The following is a 21,603-nucleotide window of genomic DNA, read 5'->3' as shown; positions in this document are numbered from 1 at the left end:
TTTTAATTGTTGCCAGTGAATCATGCAAGGTTGTTAGCAAATATTTTTCAAAAGGAACTGTTATGGATGAAAGCTTTTCAGACTTTCAGAAAAAAAAGAAGTGTAATACTGGTCCAAAAAACACACAAAAAGCCAAAGCTAAAAGTATTAAAAGAAAACCATTGAAAAAGAATAAAACTCAAAAAGATATTAGAGTTTTTGTAAAAGGTAAAGAAAATGAGCTGGTATCTTATACAAAAAATTTCAGTGAAATTTGTAAAAAGGGTGGCTTAGATGTTGATTCGGACCAATTGCAACTGGCTATAGCTTTATCTAAATCACTACAAAGTGGATCATCAACAGATGGGCATAATACACAAGCCGAAAAACATTTATCTTCACAAGAAAGAACAGCTAAAATAAAATTAACTTTACAGGAATATGGTTTCAAAGTACCAAATACAAAAATTAATACTAACAAAAGAAAAAGATTAAAAAAACAATATAAATTACTTCTTCTGTCAGAACAAGAGAAAAAACAAATAATAACAGATAAATATTTTAAAATATTAGAAACAAATTTTGACAAATCACTAGACGAGGCTGTTGATTGTAATTGTAAAGAGTCAGAATTATTTTATAAAGCAACAAATATTCCATTTGAAAATATCAAAAATAATGAAATATTTTATGTGAAAGATTTGGGCTTGGAAATTTCGCATAACATCAGTTTACTAAGAGACTGGTCACAGATACCAGGGCGACCTTTGAGTCCTACAATTGAAGTGAATAATTTTAAATTTCCTGATACAAATGTCAAGCAAGAAGAATTAGATTTAATATTAACTGGTAACCTAGTAAACATAAAAGATATTATTAAAAATAAAAATACTAAGCATATAAAATTAACAGAAACAATAATGGGTGCAGAAAATATAGAACTTTGCATAGATGATGATGTAGAAGTGGCAAATATTATTAGGCAATCAAATTCTACAAGTAGTTCAAATTTTAAAAATATATCAGATATAAATAGACTTTCAACTACACAAAGTATGATTTTAGTTCAAAAAAATATTTCTCCAGATATTTTTGATGAAGATATAACTATATTGGAATACACTACCTCAGCTAAAACTACTAATGCTCCTTATGATAAGAAAGGCAATGAAACATGTTTCATGGATTTAACAAAATGTGTTTCAATTACTAATATTGAGCCATTTAAATCAAAAGTAAATATACATAATGAAAATAATATAAGTAAAAGGAAATCTAATGACTACATGGATATTACTGAATGTGTCACAAGCTCAAAACAAATGAGTATCGAAAATATAGATCTTACTCAACAATTTGTACCATTTAATAAGTCTAAAGATAACAAAAATAGTAATAATAAAACAACATCAAACAAAGACGATATAGAAACAATGGATCTAACACAAGTTTCAAATTCTGATGTCGAAACAGTAATAGTAGAAGATAAAGAGATTGAAAATGAATCATCAGATGAGACTATAATAATTGATGATAATAATGATAAGAGAGACATTATTATATTTTGTGATAAGTCAATTGCTTCTGATAATAACACCATAAAAGATCGAAGTGTAAGTATATGTAATGAATTTCAAAATAATAATTTAGTGTTGAGTGCAACTGAATCTTCAGAAACTGTACCCATGGAAACGAATAATACTATTCCAACGGAGGAAAATATTCGTAGTCCAACTTACACAGATCATGTATTTGAACATTCATATATTTATGATTATGATAATTTTGATGATAATGAAAAAGTTGGCAAAAGTAATAGTAGCTCTGATGAGAGTATCATCGTCAAAATGAGTGTCCAAGATTGTTCAACTAAAAGTAATTTAATATGTACGGAAACTTCCAATTTGCATAAAAAATCCTCTAGCAGTAATATTAATGAAATGGATAATTGTAAATTATCAACCAACGATGAAAATAATTTATCCGGTAGCTATAAAGAAATACATGAACATTTGCAAATATCTAAATGTGATACTGGAATGAATGACACTTCCAGTGTAGCACAGGAAAATAATACAGAAGAAACTGGTACAGGGAACATTCTGAATATTACAGACGAAAATATCAATGAAGCAAATCATGTAAGTCCATCGGAAGAATACAATGATTATGTTTTTGAACATTCATATATTTACGATTATGATGATGGAAATTTACCAAATGTGAAACACAATGATGATAATGAAAATGAAATTGATTTAACTCAAACATCAGATGTAGAATCAACGGAAGTACAAATTAAAAATAATCTTGGCAAGATAGATAATATTTCTGTAGATTACGACGATGTTATTGTTGTAGAAAATGTCAATAGTAATATAAGTAAATCTTCATCTCTGCACGATAAGGAAGCGTCTAATTGTAGCAAAAATTCACAAATATTTGAAGTGTCAGATAAAGAATTTAATTATTCATTACATCAGTCAAGATTCGATAATTACGATGCTGACGGTTATGATGATATAGATGAAACAGCGAAAAAACCACCTTTAAATAGATCTATGAGTGAAAATGATTTAAATATCAAAGGCAATAGTGTAAAGACAAAATCTGATCACTTATCTCATAATACGACACCAGTGAAAGCATTAAGTCAAGATGTAAGAAGTGCAGTAGTGGAAACTCCAAATAATGATTATATAATTAAAACTCGTGACGTCACACCAATGGCTGATTATTCGTCGATGTCGTCGCCTGAAAGAAATGAAGAATTAAAAAGATATGGACTTAAGCCATTTAAAAGAAAAAGAGGTTTGTTTTCTATTTATATATTTTATAGATATATCTTTATTAATATTTATATATTATACATAAATATTATGTTGATCTTTTTTATGCTTCACGCTATATCCCGCATATAGCAGGGTAGGCAGAGGGAGTCTAGTATTAAGACACATTGCTCCCCACTTTCTGCCGAAATCTGGAGGCATTGCATGTTGAGTGGCAGAATTCGACCGCGAGCTTCGCTTTGACACCAGCTAGGAAATGAAAATATAACGTATTTCATTTGCTCGAGTGGGAATCGAACCTGTCGCGCTTACAGTCTCAACGACACTCCAAATTTTAATGACATTTATATTGTATTCTCTTTCAGCCATCCAACTTCTAACATATCTTTACAATCAAACGCATCCTTTGGTGGAGACATACGAGGGAACTTCTTCTCCAGCAAAAAGACTTAAATATGATACACCAAAGCAAAAATCACCCAAAAAAAGTCCAAAGAAACATCAAATTCCAAAGAGTCCTTTAAAATCATGTAATCTACGAAATATTGAAGAAATTAATAGTTTATTGTATACACAGACTAAGGATTTGCCAGAAATTATAGAGATTCACTGTGATCCAGAAGACTGGGTGTTTCAAACAAGAGAAAAGTCTAAGGTTTGTTTGTAATAAATAGTAGATGATATGGTTGATGGTGAACAATAAAAGTATGTTAATAACATACTAAGTGCGTTCTTGAGTACTCCGAGTGCTTGTGTACTTGTATTAATGCGTCCAAATTCTATGTGTGCGTGTGTATTGATACACATCTTTGTGTTCTGTCCACATCCACAAAACACACACATTATTAACATAATATTTTAAATATTTAAAAACATAATATATTACTTTTTAAAAATATATATTATATTTACTTTTCCAGGTGCACTCGTGCAGAGTGCCTCTACACATAGCATTCCACAATTATGTAACTTGCCATAAATATTTGCGAGAATCGATATTACGATACGAACCGGTCAATATCGATGTTATTCATAAGGAGTTGGTATCGATTGGATATCGATATAATCCAAAGGTATGTATATTGTATGTTAATTTTAAAATATTTTAATAAATAAGGATGAATACTTTTTTGTATCTTATTTAAAAACATAAAAAATGTTGTAAAAAATAAAAATATATATATATAACTAAAAATATTATTATGCGCATATAGTAATGACCTGCTCATTATTTATATGTTATATAATACTAATAGTAGTATAAATTATATTTTTTCAGGACCTGCTAAAATTTATGGATAAAAAATGTATCACAGTAAAAACGACAGATAATAACGCGCGTAATAGAAGATAATGTTGGTATATAATTCTGACTTAATACGTACAATTTACTATTTCCCTCCAAATTCGAGATAATGTATAATCCAACAAATAGTTTATGATGATTGTGAAGACAGGCACGAGTCAAAAGTTTAGAAAAATCACAATCATGGCTTCATGATTGTGATTTTTCTAAACTTTTAGAAAAAATATTTTATATAATATCTTTAATGTACATGGTTAAGCAATAGAGTTTTGACTTGTGGTTTGTATAATTGTAAAATAAACTGCTTAGTTTATTTTACAATTATACAAACCACAAGTCAAAACTCTATTGCTTAACCATGTACATTAAAGATATTATATAAAATATTTTTTCTATTATTTATAGGTATTACATAATCTTATAAAAAATACCTTAAGAGTTAAAAAAAAACCACATTTTTAGATAATTTTTAAAAAGTTTCATATATTTAATATTAACATACTATAAAAAAGATGTAGATATATTCCATAGCTGAGATATTTTTATTTCTATACACTGTCGATTAATTGAACCCATTCACAGTCAATAGTAATTATTCATCAATCACTAAGAGAATATAATTAGGCATTTTTTTTTTTGTTTTTATCGTCACGCAATGCGCTCTCACTTACCGTCCAATTTTTCGAGACATTGCGTGTTGAGAGGCGGGACTCAACGCCGCGTGTTCTTAACCAGGAGATGGAAATAATTAATTTATCTGAGTGGGAATCACAAACATAATCATTTACAATCAGACCCTGTGCTGCTGCCCCACAACAGCCTTAATATTTACTTCCAGATTTGGGGTAAAGCGGGTTTTTAAAATGTTTTAAGGAAAAATCGGAAAAAAATCAGTAAGTTTCCAGAGTTTATATCTAAATTTATTCTAAATTGCTAGTATCTTATAAAATTAAGTAATAAAAAAAATCTGACTACATGGAATAACCCAGGAAAAGAGGGACCATACTTGTCCCGCTCTTGATATTTAATTTAAGGGCTAAAAATCGGAATGTCCCGTCAAAACCAGGACGTCTGACAACACTGATATATTATAATTAAAACTATTAGATTAAGAATGTCACGTCTAAGAGCTAAAATGAAGTCAATCAGAGAGTAACATATAAACATTCATAATTTATAATTTTATCCAAATGGAACAGATCTTTTACATGACTTTAAAACATTTATATATAGATCGTATATATAAAGATAACCTATAAGAATTAAAATAAGCCTTTTATTAAGTTTATTTTATATATAAAATACAGTTTATTTCTCAATAATTAAAAATAAAAATGTAAATGTGTAAACATAAGGGGCGTTAAGTTCTTTAATCTGTTTAATTAATTAATTTAATGTAGTCGTACCTCGATTTAACAACATCGAAACAGTTTAAATAACACATAAAATTTCGGATTTTTCTGAAAATTTTACAAAACCAGAGTTTTTAGTTTTTAGTTACCAGAGTGAGAAAATGACAGTAATTCAAAAGCTATTAGGTATACCTAGCTATTGTGAATATCTAACATTAAAGGACATTAATTAATTTTAATTGTTTATTTTCAACATTCTATTGTATAAATATTTAATTATTGATTTACAATTATTATTTCAATATTAAGGCCAGTATTACACTGATAGCCATGTATGTATACATAATTATTTACGTTTCCCTGTATCGATCTTGTGTTTTCTTTTTTTACGTTATGATTGTCATTTTTTTAATAACCCAGCTTGCTGTATAACTTGTCGGGTCGCGTTGTTGATATGACGAAATCTGTCTGGACCTAGTTGGATTCCTCCATACCTGTAATTTATTTTTCTATATTATATTAATGCGTAAAGCAAAAATTTTGTGCACATTAATCAAATTTGACACACCTATACTTTATACACAGAAGACTGTATTCTAATATTTTTTCTAACGTACAAGAAATACATAAAATTTATAATATATATGCAATATAGTGTATATTACATATGTTTAACAATTACAATACACTTTTGTATAAAGTGACATACACGTGGCTATGACAACGCGTTTTGTTTGGATCAATTCGTTCTCTAGTTTATTATGAAACGTACATAGAGTCGATTGACGAGTTACTCTGTTAATCATTAAATAAACAGAAACTATTTAGAGAACCTGTAGATTGCTCTATGAGTTCGTATGTAAAATTATTTTGAATATTTACATTTATATAAGAGGAGATTAATTATACTTTACAATTAATGTTTCTGATTTTAACGTCTCGTTGTATCCTGCGTTTAGCAGGGTAAGTTAATTCCACTATTCATGAATTTAAGACATTGTGTGTTGAGTGGCGGAGCTTAACGCTACACAACGTCATATAGGAGCGGGGAAAATGAAAGAAAATTATTTTGGCGATAAAAACTATCTAGTATAAAACCGAGAAACTTAGAATAATTCTCTCGATACCAAAAAGAATTGATCAAGAGTGAGTGGGCCTCCAAGGGTATCGGACCAATTTCAATCGGAAATATAAGTTTGTAATGGGTTTCTCCGTGACTTATATTTTTTATATAAATACGTACCATCTAGACACTACAACTAATGTATTCTTCTGATCGAGTATCTGCAGCAAATGTAACATCCTGCCTCCAGCATGTGTTTCACCATCGTCGTCGCAATCTTGCAACATGGTCGTGCCTTTTTCGGTCTTCTTCTCTATTCTATATGCGTACATATTGTGCGTTGCGTTTAATATTTTCTTATTTTGTCTTAATTTTGCCAGGACTGCACTGGAAATCAAATTATATTTATTGCAGTAACGTAGGCGAGGCAGTGGCTAGGAGTGGATTTCAAAAGGCTGATGGATAAATAGAAATAATTAAATTAAAATGAATATTTAAACTAAGTTTTTATTTTAAATTATTTGAAAACTATTATAATAATGAGAATGAATATATTCTAAATAATATTAATAGATTAAATACCATTGTTTTCAGTTCACATTAACTTATACACATATGAATGCAGTCTTAACTCTTGATGCCCTCTGCCTACCCTGCTATGCGGAAAAAAGCGTACAGCAGCCTTCTTTTATTACAAAAAAATATAATCTTACGAAACAACATCTGTACTATGGACTTCAGCGGCATGACCTTGAAATGAACTTTTCCTATCAACAATTACTTCTCCATGTATTATTTCTGGGCAGTTTATTTCTAGCTGCAATTAAAAAATTATTTAATGTATAAAATACAAAGTGTTTAAATATCTTTATTATACGAGATCTACTTCACGCTGCATTTCGCAAATAGCAGTGTTAAGACACTTTCATTCCGCTAAATTCTTAGGGCATTGCGTGTTGAATGGCGGAACTCAACGTCGCCCTTTAAGAATTATAAAAATGGCAATAAAGTAAAAAAGTGATCTAGAAAAAATCATGTCTGTAGATAGATTTTTTCTTTGATGCTGTCAATAAGTAAACTTAAGTTTTAAAGTAAATGTCATTAGAAGTAGCACTATTTCAGATAGCCACACAAAAATATGTTATTTATTACACCATATATTATAGATATTGGTTTGAATAAAATATTGTGCATTTATTGTAATATGTATAAAATTTATCTTAAACTGCCTACCATGTTTGTTAGTGAAAACCACATCAAAATCTGTACCATACTCAACATATTTTAAGTTAAATTAGTGGGAAAGTAATTTTTTATAATATATATGGAATATGTGTTAAGTCACTCTGTCTCTATTTCTGTATAATATTGATTATTATTATATAGTTTCTGTAGTAAAAGACTATAAGACAATATTTACATATTTGAGGCTATAGTGTCACAGTGGTACAATATGTGACAGTTTGATTCCCACTCAGAGACTGAATTATTTTCATTTTCTTGGTCTGGTAACAAGACAAAACTTGGTATTAAATTTGCTTCTCAAAATACTATATCTAAAAATTGGGTGGTGCAGAAAGAACGATCTATCTTAGCGCTAGGTTTTTATCTACCTACTATGCATATAGCATGATTTTAAAAATATATATATGTATATAAAATTTGAATATAACCAACTTGTGAAATATCAATAAGTTGTTCTTCATACAACTGTTTATCTGGCTTCTTGGTGGGTTCAATTGGCTTTATTGTTTGCAAAACTTCCCTTATTTTTTCTACCCATTGGAATATAATTGTTTCTCCTAAATTCTCTCTGAAAACAAACAATTAAGAACTTATAATCATGATAAGGAATCCATAAGAATCAATTGTAGCACAGGGAACCTAGTGTTAAAAAGACACTCCATTCCTCACTTTCCACCAAATTTTCGAGGCTTTGTATGTTAAGTAAATACAGTATGAAGACCGACAAACAAATAAAAATACCTTCAAATTTGATCCTTCAGAAATACATCAAATCGCTGAGCAGCCTTAAACTAGCTGGCAATGGTTGGAAGAAATTAGATAAAAATAGAGCTCACTGCAGTATCATAAGATATTCATATATGACCATCAGTGGACAGTCATGCTGATGATGAAGATATATAATTTTTTTTTAATACTATAACACTAACACTTGTTTTATACCTTTTCTCATCTTATTATATATAATTTTCTAGTTGTGAATATCATGCAAGTTAAATTAAATAAAATATAGTAGAGCATCTTGCCTGTCTAAATAAACTGAGACACTAGTGAAATACTATAACAGGTTAGGAGACAAAGTGGGATCCATTTTCATGGATGGCACTATCAATATAAGTCGTACTACTTTATATACTTACAAATATATTTCATCTAAGCAATAATGCAAATTCTCTTTCGCCTTTCTATCCATCCAAGGTGCTGATAATTCATATTTTGGAGGATTTTGTGTTGGGTAACTTTCAGGCATGGTTACATACAAAATAACTTCATTTGTTTCATCTTTAACTTTAATGCTATATGAACGAGATGATTCATTGTCAATTATCCAATCATCTCCATATATTGAACTAAGAGCATCAACTTCTTCTATCTGCAAATAGTTACATGTAAGGTAATCTTATAAATATATTTTTTTAAAATAAATATTTTTATATAATAAGATAAGAATATATAATTTAATTTAACTTATATATAATAAGAAATAGTGATGATAAAAAAGAAGAAAAAATATTCGATAACTTTATTATTTTCATATGTATTTCATATTTTTAGTTGTTTGTTTTGGAGTCGAGGCAAAGAGCAGTGTTCATTTCTGCCACTAAACAAGCAATGCCTATAGATTGCGGCGGAAATTGGGGAATGGAGTGTCTTGACACTATGCTCCTTCTGCCCACCCTGCTGCATGCAGAATACAGTCTGAAGCTGATTATTATTTTCATAGCACACACTATTACAAAAGGACTGTTGCAATTTAGAGTTACTTTGAATGCAATGTGTATTAAGATTCTTAAAAATACTATTTATAAATAAACAGTAATAACAATGTACATTTTAAAAGGGTATCTAAGAAACCTACCTGTTTGGTCAGATTGTCTACGTCCATAATATAATTTATTTTTAAGGTTTTTTTAAATTCTAATTATTCGTGTTCCAAGTATGTTTTATGTTAAAAAACACAAATAGTTAAATATTTCAGAGTGAAGTGGTAGATAATAAATCTAGCTTCAGTATTTTTTTAGTAAATTCAGTACTTGTACATCAAGTAAAAGTTATAATAATATGAACACGATTATAAAATTATTTAGTTCAGTTCAGTTCAGTTCTTAATTTACGGCGTTTCGAGCGTTCCGGTTGAGCACTAATCATATCGCCAATGTCACGTTGTATGGAGAACACACGAAGGAGATTGTACGGTAAAAAAGAGATTATATTACACAATAGGAGAATGCATGTAAAAATATTTAGAGAAATTGACGAAGGTTATTATTAGTTGTCAACTTTTTTTATGACATTTGACACTGACAGTTATATTACAAAAATTATTAAAAATCGTCTAAAAATTGTTATTATTAACTTACTCATAAAAGCTACTTTAATATATTAATTAAACTACGTTTACCGATATAATTGCGGTATACGGTATAATTTATTTCAATGACCGTAAATAATTGACAAATATCTATGATTTTGCTGCTGCTGCTGCCTGACTATTATACTAATATAAAAAAAGAAAAAATAGTTAATTTAGAAAAGAAACACAATTATAAATTGCATATGTCAGAAAAACGAAACGTCCCATTTGGAGTTGTAGGGTAGGTATTGTGAGAATCATTAAAATAACTAGTATTCTTCTAACAATTGTGGTCTGACTTTGTCAGCGGCAAGGGCGTCACATATGGGACTCGAACTTGCGGCTGTCGACCGGGCTGGTGGAAACCACTGGAGATCTAAACTATCGTTTTAGATGCTTTTAAATTGTAATTTATTTTATTGGTCTATTACACATGTCATTTTTTTAAAAAATCAGATCTTTTCTTTTTATATGTCAATAAAAAATGATATATTCATGTGTTCAAAGTTAAGTTTGTCGTAAATACGGTAAATAGGTTATTTCCAATGTACAGGATGATTTTTTTTGTTTAGTATTCGCATCTTTAAATGAGAATTTGAAATTTGATTTTATATAAGATTAATATTTTGTTTTCAACTTTTTATACACTTTCTAGTTTTTATATTCAAATGAAAAAGTATGGAGAATAACAATTTAACATGCCTTATAGTATGTCTTTTACACGAGGGACTGACCTTTTGCATTAAATTACTGGGTTTTCTATTGCATTTCCATAATACGTCAATTACCGTGATATTTGCATACGTTTCTAGCAATTACAAACAATATTAAAACATTTAATGTATAATTATTTTACGTAGTTTTTATTTGAGTCCTTCGAAAAAAGAATTAGGGGTAAAAAATAACTTAAAAGTTTTTAATATTTGGTTTATTGTGCTGTTTACTTAAACAATAACCTATAGATTATGCATACATGTAATAAGTATATGGCGTTTTGTAATATAAATATGTTTTTTTTTGTTTAATATAATAAATATATTCTAATTATATTAGTGCTATAAATGTTATGGGATTGATTGAATCATATTGAGGTCTAAAAATTGTTGTTAATATAATCATATAACATTAAGGAAAAACAATATTAAAATGAACTATCATATACAAAACTAATCTAATGTTTTAATATAAGTACAGTAAGTTATACATTTAATCCACATGCAAGGAATTTAAATTTCTAAAATTTACACTCAATATGCTCGAACTATTGGGGCTTCTAATATTGTACAATATCACAGAGTCACGTTACATACTGCCACTATTACAAATATAATTTTAATAAGAAAACAACATTTTTTTTATATCATAAATTTAAATTACGCAGTTACTGTTATGAAGGTTACCATTATTATTTAATAATTTAATGATTGATTTATCAAAAATAAAATATATTACGTTTAAAATATTTAACAGCAAATTTGATATTTGCTATAATATATTTTTTTATTATAATATATTTTTTATTGATCTAATTATAACAAGAAGGAAAAAGAAACATATATTTTAAATAGCGGCAAAAATATAGGGTACATGTTAGTCTATTTTATACTTTTGCTATCTACATATTACTATTTTTAAACTAATATAGATACTATTTACATTTTTGTACTTCTACATAACAACTTAAATTATTAAACTAAAGATCTTAAAATATAATTTATGTATTTATTATTTTATTACAACACTAATTTATTCAATACCACAGAATTTAGAGTCTAATTTCAAAATATTTTTTACTATTTTATATTTTCATTTAATAAATTATTATTAGTATTGAATTTTTGACTAGAGTTAATTTCCAGCTTTAATTTCTGAACTGGTTGTATCTGCGAAGCAGTCGTTTGACACGCCGCTATTGACAGAACAATAACTGGCGGGAGAGCTTCTGTCACTTGAAGTTTTTTCTTGATTATATTCGATCATACTACCGCTTGGCTGGCGAAGATAATTTTGAAAACCAATCGGGTTAGAATTAACCATTTTGTCCGGCTTTTTCAATAGTTCCTCTATTGAATATGGGTTTTTTTTCTTTTCTTTTTCTCTGGGCCGTTTTTCTTGTTCGTCAGTGTCGGGCCGATCAGTACTATCATCGCTTGCTTCAACCGAGATATGTTCGGAGTTTTCTGATTTGACTTCTTCAGGATTTATTCTATTTAAGAGGTCACTATGTAAATTGAGTGCGTAAGGGGCGAAATTTTTAGAGTCGTGGTATGGCATCATTACTCTTTGCCACGGGGAAATGGGATATGGCTTTAAAAGTCCTTGAGCTTGAACTTGATTCGCCAATAGCCACGATGTTGCGAGGCGCCGATCGTAAGCGTGAGGTTCAGTAGGTTGTGGGACTCTGACCGATGTATGAGCAAAATATGGAGATGTTTGTTGTAATGGTGTGGACAGCGTAGTTTTCATATAATCTACCATATTTGGAGGAATTTCTTGAGGCGGAAAAGGTTCTGAAACAAAAAAATAAATAAATATAAGACGATAATATTAAATAAAAGGGAGAAGATAAAATAATTTTATAATATATGAGTTTTCAAATAGGTTCTTATGTATATCTATTGGCTATTTTGTCCCAACCTATCTGCACATAGCGGAGATAGGGATAAGAAGGAGGAGGAGGCATAAAAAAATTTAGTATTAAGACTATTTTTAACTGCCGATTTCTGTTGAATATCGTGCAAAGTACAGCGCGCTTAGCCTAAATAGAAATTATAAAAAAAAAATAAACAAAACCGATAGGTACAATACTAGATTTGCGATTGAACTCTTAATCCAAAAGAATCTAACTTGCTTTCGACCTGCGCCTCAACACTGGCATCTTTACAAAAGATGATTATGAGGCTCGGTACTTAGGTACTTCGAATGGAATTAAAATACTAAAACATTGTTTTGAAACTGAATTGTAATGCATATGTGCATCAATTTGTTAAGTAATTGAACAATTAAGTAAATTTACGGGATGTTCTGTGACTATAACAAGCATTTTATTTTCTTGACTTCAAGCTAATATATATCTAAATATTAAATAGATTTTAATATCATTTTTTACTTAACAGAAAAGTTTCTAACTCAAAATTTTAACATTTGCTAAAATTTATTCTTATAATATGTCCAATAGTTTATTTAGGTAATATATTAAGTTCTTGTACGCCGCAGACTTTGATCGTCCGTATGTACCTGTCTTGTTTTTCTTAATTAACTTAATTTTTTTATGAACAGAACAATAATTGGCTTATCGATAATATTTTAATACTGTCTAAGTTAAATTATATTAACATACACAAATTTACAAGTAACGATTGCTATCTCAACTTTGTTATTAATAAAAGCTTAACTTAAAATCTAGTATTTCTAAGGTGTCCAGATAACCATCAACAGTTTGCTAAAATTAGCAAAAAAAAAACCTAGTACCAGTATACGTGATCGTGTCAGATACAAACCACCTGTTTTATGATACACGTAATTTATTGCATTATAATAATTGAACGATGTAATAATTCGTTAACCGCCCAATTTACCACAATTATCTTTAGGAAATTAATCTTTTTACATGTTTTCATTTGTAATTTTATGTTAGCTTTTATCAAATAGATGAAACTTAAACATCAAGTGGTCTTTTATTGTACCTGAAATTATGTTCTTTTTAAATTATAATCATGGCTTTTAAACAATTTTAGGGTTCAGAAGCCAGGACAAAGACAAGGTGCCTAAAATGTAGAGCTTATAGTATGTATAATTTTAATTAATGTATAGTCGGCATGTACATACATAAAAATGTAATAGTAATAAATAAACAACATGGTTAATAATATTTTTAATATATTTCCATTTCAACAATGGTTGTTAGTGCGGATTAAATTACGTTAATATTTATTTTGTTAATATTAATACCGATCTTAATTGATAATTAAGATGACATTTAATTCACTTTACTATCTATATTTTTATTAGTGTCTATGGACAGGGATACTATTCTAGAGCATTAGTCTGTCAGAAAAGAGTCCTCTCAACTATCATTTGTTTGGATCAATTTAGCGATTTTTATCTTATTTATATTTATCAATCTTGTTTAAAAAGAATCTTAAATATATTAACGAACTTCTTCACGAACGAAGAATAGATAGCTTTGGATGTCTAGTGTCTCTCAATAATATCTTTATTAAAATGGTAATAGTAATACAAAGGTATACCTTTATAGGTAAACCTGCACTTAAAACAAAAAAGTACTACGCTTCAGAGCTACTGATGTTATTAATTTGACACACTACTAATTGATTACTCTTCAAAATCATAATATTATGCGCGTAGTTCATCAACTATGTGCATCCACTAGTCAGGTGCGAGGAAGTGATTTGAAATGATTTTATTCATTAAGTTTAATATTCTTTTACGGTTAAAAGACACACTAGGCTACTTATTCTTGCATTATTTTTTAGTTTTATTATAAATCTTGATTTTTAGTATTATAATCCAGGTCGCAGGAATTTGACTAGCCAGAGGTGCCCACACCAAATCTTTTACTAACTTAAGAAATTAAAAAAACCTTTACACAAACAGATTAGTTTGATACTCCGATACCTCTGTACCTCTAGATATGCTCAATATTATTACGTTTTAATTTTTTTGACTTTCTAGGCTCAAAATTTGTAGTATTATTCGTATTACTAGTAATAGTATTCTGTTTCAACTGCATAGCTTACCATGGCCACCTCTCGCTTCATCTTCACTCCACGCCAGTCCACTATTTCGCAAGATCCTGTTTACAGACGACACAGAAGGTATCGAGTGCGGTTCACACACTCTCGCACTGAGTAGTCTTTCGCGGATTTCCCACGCGAACATGCCTGGATTTTCTTGCTTTAGCCGAAGTATCTTTTTTACAACAGTCGGTGTGGCTACTTGCTGAAAAGAAATAGATAATGTTACATTAGAAAATGTTCACCATTTCAATATTAATAATTATTGATATTACTGTACAAAGCATTTATGTATTATATTATTCTAGTCCAGGACACCATTTATGCAAAAAAAAACAAACTTTAAAATATTTATTTGACCGAGTATATAGTTGAGGCAGTTGTGGCGTAATGACACAAGCGTGTAACTGTAAATGCAACGGTTGTGGGATCGATTCCCACTCGGGGGAATGAAATATTCACGACAGTGCCGACGACAATTATTTTTTTTATCGCTTAACAATTTAAGCAATTCATCAGCCAATAACTTCAACTGTTAATCGTACTGCAGTTAAAATTTAATCAAAATTAATTCTTCACGGATGATATGTAATTTGAGAGTGGCGATACGTATGTTCATAAAAGCACAATTATCACATGCACATGGCGGATACCAATGATGTAGGTATATGCTTAATGGCTGTGTAATAATAACGTATATCCATTTGTCTGTTTATCAAGAAACGTCTTATTTAGTGATGATAAAAAGTAATTTGTTTTTAATGTTGAAATGAAATTAAAATTTCAATGACACTATAGCAATATTAGAAATACGTGAGTTTATAACATGAGTTTAGAACCAATATACTTAAGTACTATGTATCAACTTATATCTATAATTTGGAATCCTATCCTACTAATATTATAAAATGTGAGCCTATTGTCCGATCCAGATGGCATGAGGCGTTAATAGTTAACTATGTATTAAATATATATTTACTTTTTGTTAATACAGATTATTTCAATGTCATTAATTGTATTTTAAATTCTAATACAAATGTGCCATTTATCTATTAATAACGTGTTCTAAGCAACGTTTAATTTTTTAACAATCATCTAACCATCTGTTAAGAAATCCATTACGAATTGGACTTTTTGTAACTTCCTCACGCACATTTTAAACAATTATAATACTTTTAAGGCCTGTCAAAAATAATATGTAAATAGTAGCTTTCGACTACGTGTGTGTTAAAGAACCTGCAATGATCTGGAGGCGTTAATTTTGGCGGGAAACTAGTTATTATGCCATTAGATCCACAATCGATATCCTATTCAACGTTTTACGCCGCCTTGTTTTTATGCACTATGGAATAGATGGGTGCGCATCCCTATATAATTATATTTTAAAAAAATGCTGTCAAAATATTTTTAAATATCCTTCAACGTTGGGTAAAACTTTACATTACTTTTCATTTTATGAAAAAAAACCATAGAATGTAATTATAAAATTAATATTATATTTTCAAATAGTTGTGATTTTATTGAGCAGATTTTTCTATGGATACAAAGTGTAACTTTAGTATCGAAATTATTTAAAAAAAATTGAGTAGGAGGATTTCTTTTAATTTTTTTTATCTATGATTAGTAAATAAGTTTTACATATTACGTAATATTATATGCCGATAGCTTTATTGGAATCTTACTGATGACGTTTAAGTTACTGGAATTTAGCAATAACCAACAACGGTAAGTAGATTATACGACGTAAATTCTGGCCAAAAATATAATAATTTTTCAATACATTTATCATTTTTATCTTCTGCTAATAGACAAGTTTGGGCAAAACGTTTATTAACAATATGAAATTCCAAAGTTTATTAGTGTAGACATTCATATCACATATCTTGAACACTCCACACAGCAATATAGGGAAATGAAAGTTCGTGCGAAAGAACAGGTGCGGTCCGTAATGACTTGTTTAGTCCGACGGCTTTGCTCATTAGTCGTTGTGAAGTGGTATCGATCAGATTCAAATTAACCACTGCCTACTATCTTAATTTATCTGTATTTTTTGGGGTTCGATTAGAAAAATTGTACACCAAAATTGTATAAATTACGCCAAATATTTTATTACAAGTTACAGTTAGCAATAGATTTAGCAATAAAATGAACGCTAAGGACTATGTTTAAAAAGAAGAAATAGGAATATTATGATCTTTTTTTACATATTGATTTTGATAAAGAATTTAGTAAAAATGATTTCGAATTTACATATTATTATATGTATAAAATATCTATTAAAATAGTGTACAAGTTAGAAAATATAGCAGCATTACGGTAAACAAAGCTATGATGAAATGCGCAGTGGCGATGCGCGTGACCGTTCCGTTGGACGCGACGCTTTTTGCGCGAGCGCATCCATCATCGCTTGACACATCCAATATCGGTTTTTGCGATAGGTTCGTATTTAACTCTAGTGGACAGTTTATATCGTGAACTACTTCGGGAAATAGTTTGGCAATTTTAATATTTAATGGCATAGGTATCCTCTTCTTTAAATTAATTTATATTTACTTTATATTTGTAATATCTTTTTAAGAGGTAAAAAATGCAATAGCAACAAAATATTCCTAATTTAAACTTTTATTGATATTAACAATCATCCTACATTTAACTTTATCTGATTTTTTAAATTGTTGACCTATTAATTACACAGATTCTTTTAAAATATAACCAACGGAGCCAAACTTATTAAATTTGTTCATCAATGCAGAAGTTACAAAAGTAACAAAATACTCACTCCATTCTCATTTCTGCTTGCTGGCATATTGCATGAGAAGTGAAATCCAAAAAAAAAAAAAAAAATAAAAGAAAACGTAAGCTCATCATCTAATGCGCACACGGCCCAACACTATTTCGCGCAATCCGCTACGCAACAAAATGGCGCTAGTAACTGTCAAGCGCGTGCACGATTAGCGTTTCTTATTACCGATTTCTATTAGACTTTCCACCTGATGGGGTGAAAGATAATTTGCCGGGGCGTGAGACCCGTTGCTTTAATGACGGATTGATTCGATATTAATTCGAGGAAGATTCTCCGTTATTGGCTTAATGGCTACAGGTGCTTGTCTAGGTGACTTTTGTAAAAAACTAACTTATGCGACACTCTAGTCTTTACGAGTGAGTTCCGCGATGAGAGGTAAATGCGGTCTTTCATTTAGTAGATAATTGCGAAGGTCGAAGAAGATTGTTCGTATAATTTATGGTTATGTTAGGATTCAGATATTTGTGTCACAAGGATATACAAGGTGCAGACGGGTAATGATAATAGACTATTTCTAATAATTACTTTTATGTACGTGTCGATTAGGATATCTCGGGATGCCTTCGCTATGTAACTTGAATGTTGCCAAAACAGAAAATACTACAGCGTTTAGTACGTAAAAGTAATAATTAGAAATACGTGATTTTAGGATTTATCCGAATGCATCATATTCAAGATTTATATTTTTTATTTCGGTACATCTTCTGTTTCTTTTAAAATTGTGGTTCTAAATAAAATGTAGCGTCTCATTCTTTGTTTTTCCTAAATAAAACGTATTTGATATTTGTTAATTCTTCCTAAAATTACACATATACGTGAGGTATTTATTATACAAGAGAAAAATGTCTATTCTCCATTAGACGAATTTCATTGATATAGGTATTTGTGTTAGAAATAATAAAGTAGGTACTTATAAATTATATACAATAATATATCGTGTTGACATTCTTCATCAAACGCAATAACTTACCTACTTACATAGAACGAATTAATACTATCATTATAAAAGTTAATTGCCAGTCATCACTTTTTTATACCTAAGCTAAGCAAATCATAACATTAAAGACACCCAAGTAGATAGAGCCTGTGAAAAGTCATTGAGGCCGCAATGTTTTTTCTTCTATTACTACTTATATTTAAATTTGTTACTAGGTCTAAATTTATTTTATTATATGGAACAAATTATTTTGACTATTAACCCTTCATTTTCTTACGTTTTGTCTAATTAGGTGAAGAAGCATTCGTTAGGCGTTAATCATGGGCATTTATATTCTTAAATATAATTATAACTTAATTAGTTGTAATATCCACCATTAAACACAACTTAATTTTAATTTGTTATCTGTGGTAATTAATTTAAAGGTCTTTTTTTATATCGTGCACATACAATTACATTGATTTAGTCCTCCGATTATTCTGAATAATTATATAAAGGTAGCATTAATTCATAAAAATATTAGAAATAGTATTATCATATATTATTTAAATTTCCAGTGGTTGTCGAAAATGGCGTTGTATTTGCATACATAAGCTAATTCTTAGCGAAATGGGCTATTTAACTTGAAACACTCAGAATTTTTGGGACTTATATTTTTTAACTGTGTTGTAAAAACGTTATTTACAAACAATAAGTTATATAACAGCATAATATTTTTTCCTTTAAATATATCATCATTATCTGTGATCAGAGATAGGTAGAGCAAATAGGTAGAGCGATCACATTTGTAATATTCTAGTATGAATTATGTTTTATACTATTTTACTATAAGAAAAGACTCTTTACCAAGTTTTATGATAATCCTTGACTTCATATTAATAAATGCTGAATAAAATATAGTTTAGTTTACAAGTGAGATGTTGCGAACGTAATAAATAATACTTACATGGTGTCCACATGTTTTTAAAATATATATATAAATAATTTTGTTTGTTTCTGGATTGGAAGCTATTTTATAAGTCAAATTCGACCGGATAGATGAGAACGGAGTGTCTTAGCACTAGGTTCTCTTTACCTACCTAGCAATATGAGAAAGAAATTGTGAAGCGTGCAAAAGAGCAATAAAAGAGCCTTACGTTTGTTTACAGAGACACTTTCCTTTCCAATAACATTACTGAGCGACCAAGTTTTAGTAAACTTTCTACAAAAAAATACTAAATTACAGGTATTTTACGAAGATTTGTGTAATTCTAGAGAATGATCGCTATAATAATACTTTGCATACAAAAAAAAAGACAATGATAATTAGAGTCCTTCTATAGTTAGAGTCTAAATTATAACAATTTACCCTAGCAATATTTCAATTTCTACATTTTAAGTATCCATAGACCACTCGGCTGGACACCACTCAGATAGCGTCCACCAACCAATAGATCGACGTATCGCATATAATTTCCAATATGTTTTATGAACCAGCTTTACGGTATTAAGAGGCGAGTAATAATATTGACAATATAATCCACGTGAGCCGACCATAAAGCGAATATTATCGGTGCAAATCCGACTTAAGTTACGGGAATGGCAATGGTCGGTGCACACTACGTCATTAATGCTGTATCTATATTTAGTGTTAGATATATGGAATATTTTATTTTATTTATTTATTTTAAGTTGGGAAACAAACAGCATTTTACAGTACTTTTTAGTATAATACATATCCATATTCCAACTGCCAATAAAGTTTCCACTTATACATAAAACATGGAGTGAATATGTTGCTAATTAACAATTAAAAATTAAATTTACTGTCTAAAGAGAAAAAAAAAAAAAAAAACAAAGATTTTTACGAATGAAAGGTTAAGGTTTACATTAGGTTAGGATTTACAGAATTTTGAATTTTGTCAATGATCTTACATGAAAACTGCATCAAACTACTATGAAAAATGTCAATATCACTAAAGCAATTATTGTATGCCCTACAAGATCTTAGTATAAAACAATTTTGGGCATAATTGGTTTTTCGAGCAGAAATGTAAAAGGTGTCCCTAGATCTGGCACTAAAAGTTGGACATTTTATGTGAATATTACTTAGCAGATAATTGGAATCTATAAGATTGTGTAACAATTTATACAAAAAAATTTGATCTCTATATCCTCTTCGTTTTTTTAATGATAGTATATTTAGGTTATGAGAGTTATCTAATTTAAATTTGTAAAGTAATCGCCGTATAAATTTATTTTGGACACTTTCAATTGCAAATACATATTTATCATACTGTGGGTTCCAGACTGGCGAGGCATACTCTAAGTAAGGTCTAACATATGAATTATACAAAAGCTTAAATGTATGTATGTTCTTAAAATCACTCCCCTGTCTAAATATAAAACCGAGCATTTTATATGCTTTTCCTATAATATTCGCAATATGTTTGTCGAATAAAAGACCGGCGTCCAATAATACACCAAGGTCCTTAACAATGGAGACTCTTTTTATTTTCCTGTTGCGAATCAGATAATCAAATAGAATGGGAGATTTCTTTCTACAAAAACTAATTACACAACATTTGTCAAGATTTAGAGATAATTGATTAGACGCGCAGTATTTATCAAAATTGACTAGATCCTCCTGCAGTTTAGTGCAATCCTCTTGATCTCTTATAATTTTGAAAATTTTTGCATCATCGGCATAAAGAAGTATCTTAGAATGTTCAAAAGATTGTATAATATCATTGATAAAAATGTTAAAAAGAAGAGGTCCAAGATGGGAACCCTGTGGTACACCAGAAGTAATAGGCACAAAACTAGAAGTAAAGCCCCTCACAGCAACAGCTTGAGTTCTATCTCGGAGATAAGACTCAAGCCATCTTAGAAGATCACCATGTATACCAGCTTGTTTAATTTTGTCAATTAACAAAGAATGTGAAATTTTGTCGAATGCTTTCGAAAAGTCAGTATAGATAACATCGACTTGATACCCACTATTCATAGCGTAGAGGACTTCAACTAGAAACTCACAGAG

General features: G+C 29.4%; 3 protein-coding genes across 3 annotated transcripts in view; 1 reads left to right on the top strand and 2 right to left on the bottom strand.

The window, feature by feature from the left end:
* Positions 1–62: 62 nt before the first annotated feature.
* mus312 (mutagen-sensitive 312) lies at positions 63–4,271 on the top strand. The gene is made up of 4 exons (XM_085191907.1): positions 63–2,790; positions 3,134–3,423; positions 3,689–3,841; positions 4,048–4,271. Exons 1-4 carry the CDS (start codon positions 63–65, stop codon positions 4,120–4,122), a joined length of 3,246 nt encoding a protein of 1,081 aa, XP_085048033.1. The 3' UTR covers positions 4,123–4,271.
* Positions 4,272–4,529: 258 nt separating this feature from the next.
* On the bottom strand, positions 4,530–10,029 carry LOC146535200 (protein IMPACT-like). Its single transcript, XM_085191905.1, has 6 exons — positions 9,593–10,029; positions 8,874–9,106; positions 8,167–8,302; positions 7,203–7,306; positions 6,670–6,876; positions 4,530–5,920 (listed from the first exon to the last, which is right to left on the bottom strand). Exons 1-6 carry the CDS (start codon positions 9,617–9,619, stop codon positions 5,827–5,829), a joined length of 801 nt encoding a protein of 266 aa, XP_085048031.1. The 5' UTR covers positions 9,620–10,029; the 3' UTR covers positions 4,530–5,826.
* A 997-nt stretch (positions 10,030–11,026) lies between these two features.
* Positions 11,027–21,603, bottom strand: part of Poxn (paired box pox-neuro) — a 47,108-nt gene continuing 36,531 nt past the window's right edge. The window contains exons 4-5 of the mRNA XM_085191958.1: positions 14,848–15,049; positions 11,027–12,597 (exon numbers count right to left, since the gene is read on the bottom strand). Of these exons, the coding sequence (XP_085048084.1) occupies positions 11,936–12,597; positions 14,848–15,049 (864 nt within the window). The 3' untranslated portion in view covers positions 11,027–11,935. The remainder of the gene's footprint in view (positions 12,598–14,847; positions 15,050–21,603) is intronic.

Source organism: Heliconius melpomene, chromosome 10 (genome assembly GCF_056956725.1).
Source record: "Heliconius melpomene rosina isolate 202511_hmr_F chromosome 10, ASM5695672v1, whole genome shotgun sequence".
Lineage (NCBI taxonomy): Eukaryota > Metazoa > Arthropoda > Insecta > Lepidoptera > Nymphalidae > Heliconius > Heliconius melpomene.
Note: the sequence above shows the minus strand (reverse complement) of the source record. Positions and strands in the feature narration are given on the sequence as shown.

Bases quoted from the DNA above. Each gene is read 5' to 3' on its own strand.
- mus312 (XM_085191907.1), top strand. From the start codon at position 63: ATGGATGAAAGCTTTTCAGACTTTCAGAAAAAAAAGAAGTGTAATACT. The intron at 2,791-3,133 runs GTTTGTTTTCTA...ATTCTCTTTCAG, and splicing joins GCCATTTAAAAGAAAAAGAG to CCATCCAACTTCTAACATAT. The intron at 3,842-4,047 runs GTATGTATATTG...ATATTTTTTCAG, and splicing joins GATATCGATATAATCCAAAG to GACCTGCTAAAATTTATGGA.
- LOC146535200 (XM_085191905.1), bottom strand. From the start codon at position 9,619: ATGGACGTAGACAATCTGACCAAACAG. The intron at 7,307-8,166 runs GTTGGTTATATT...TTTTAATTGCAG, and splicing joins AACTTATTGATATTTCACAA to CTAGAAATAAACTGCCCAGA. The intron at 5,921-6,669 runs GTACGTATTTAT...AATAAATTACAG, and splicing joins TTAGTTGTAGTGTCTAGATG to GTATGGAGGAATCCAACTAG.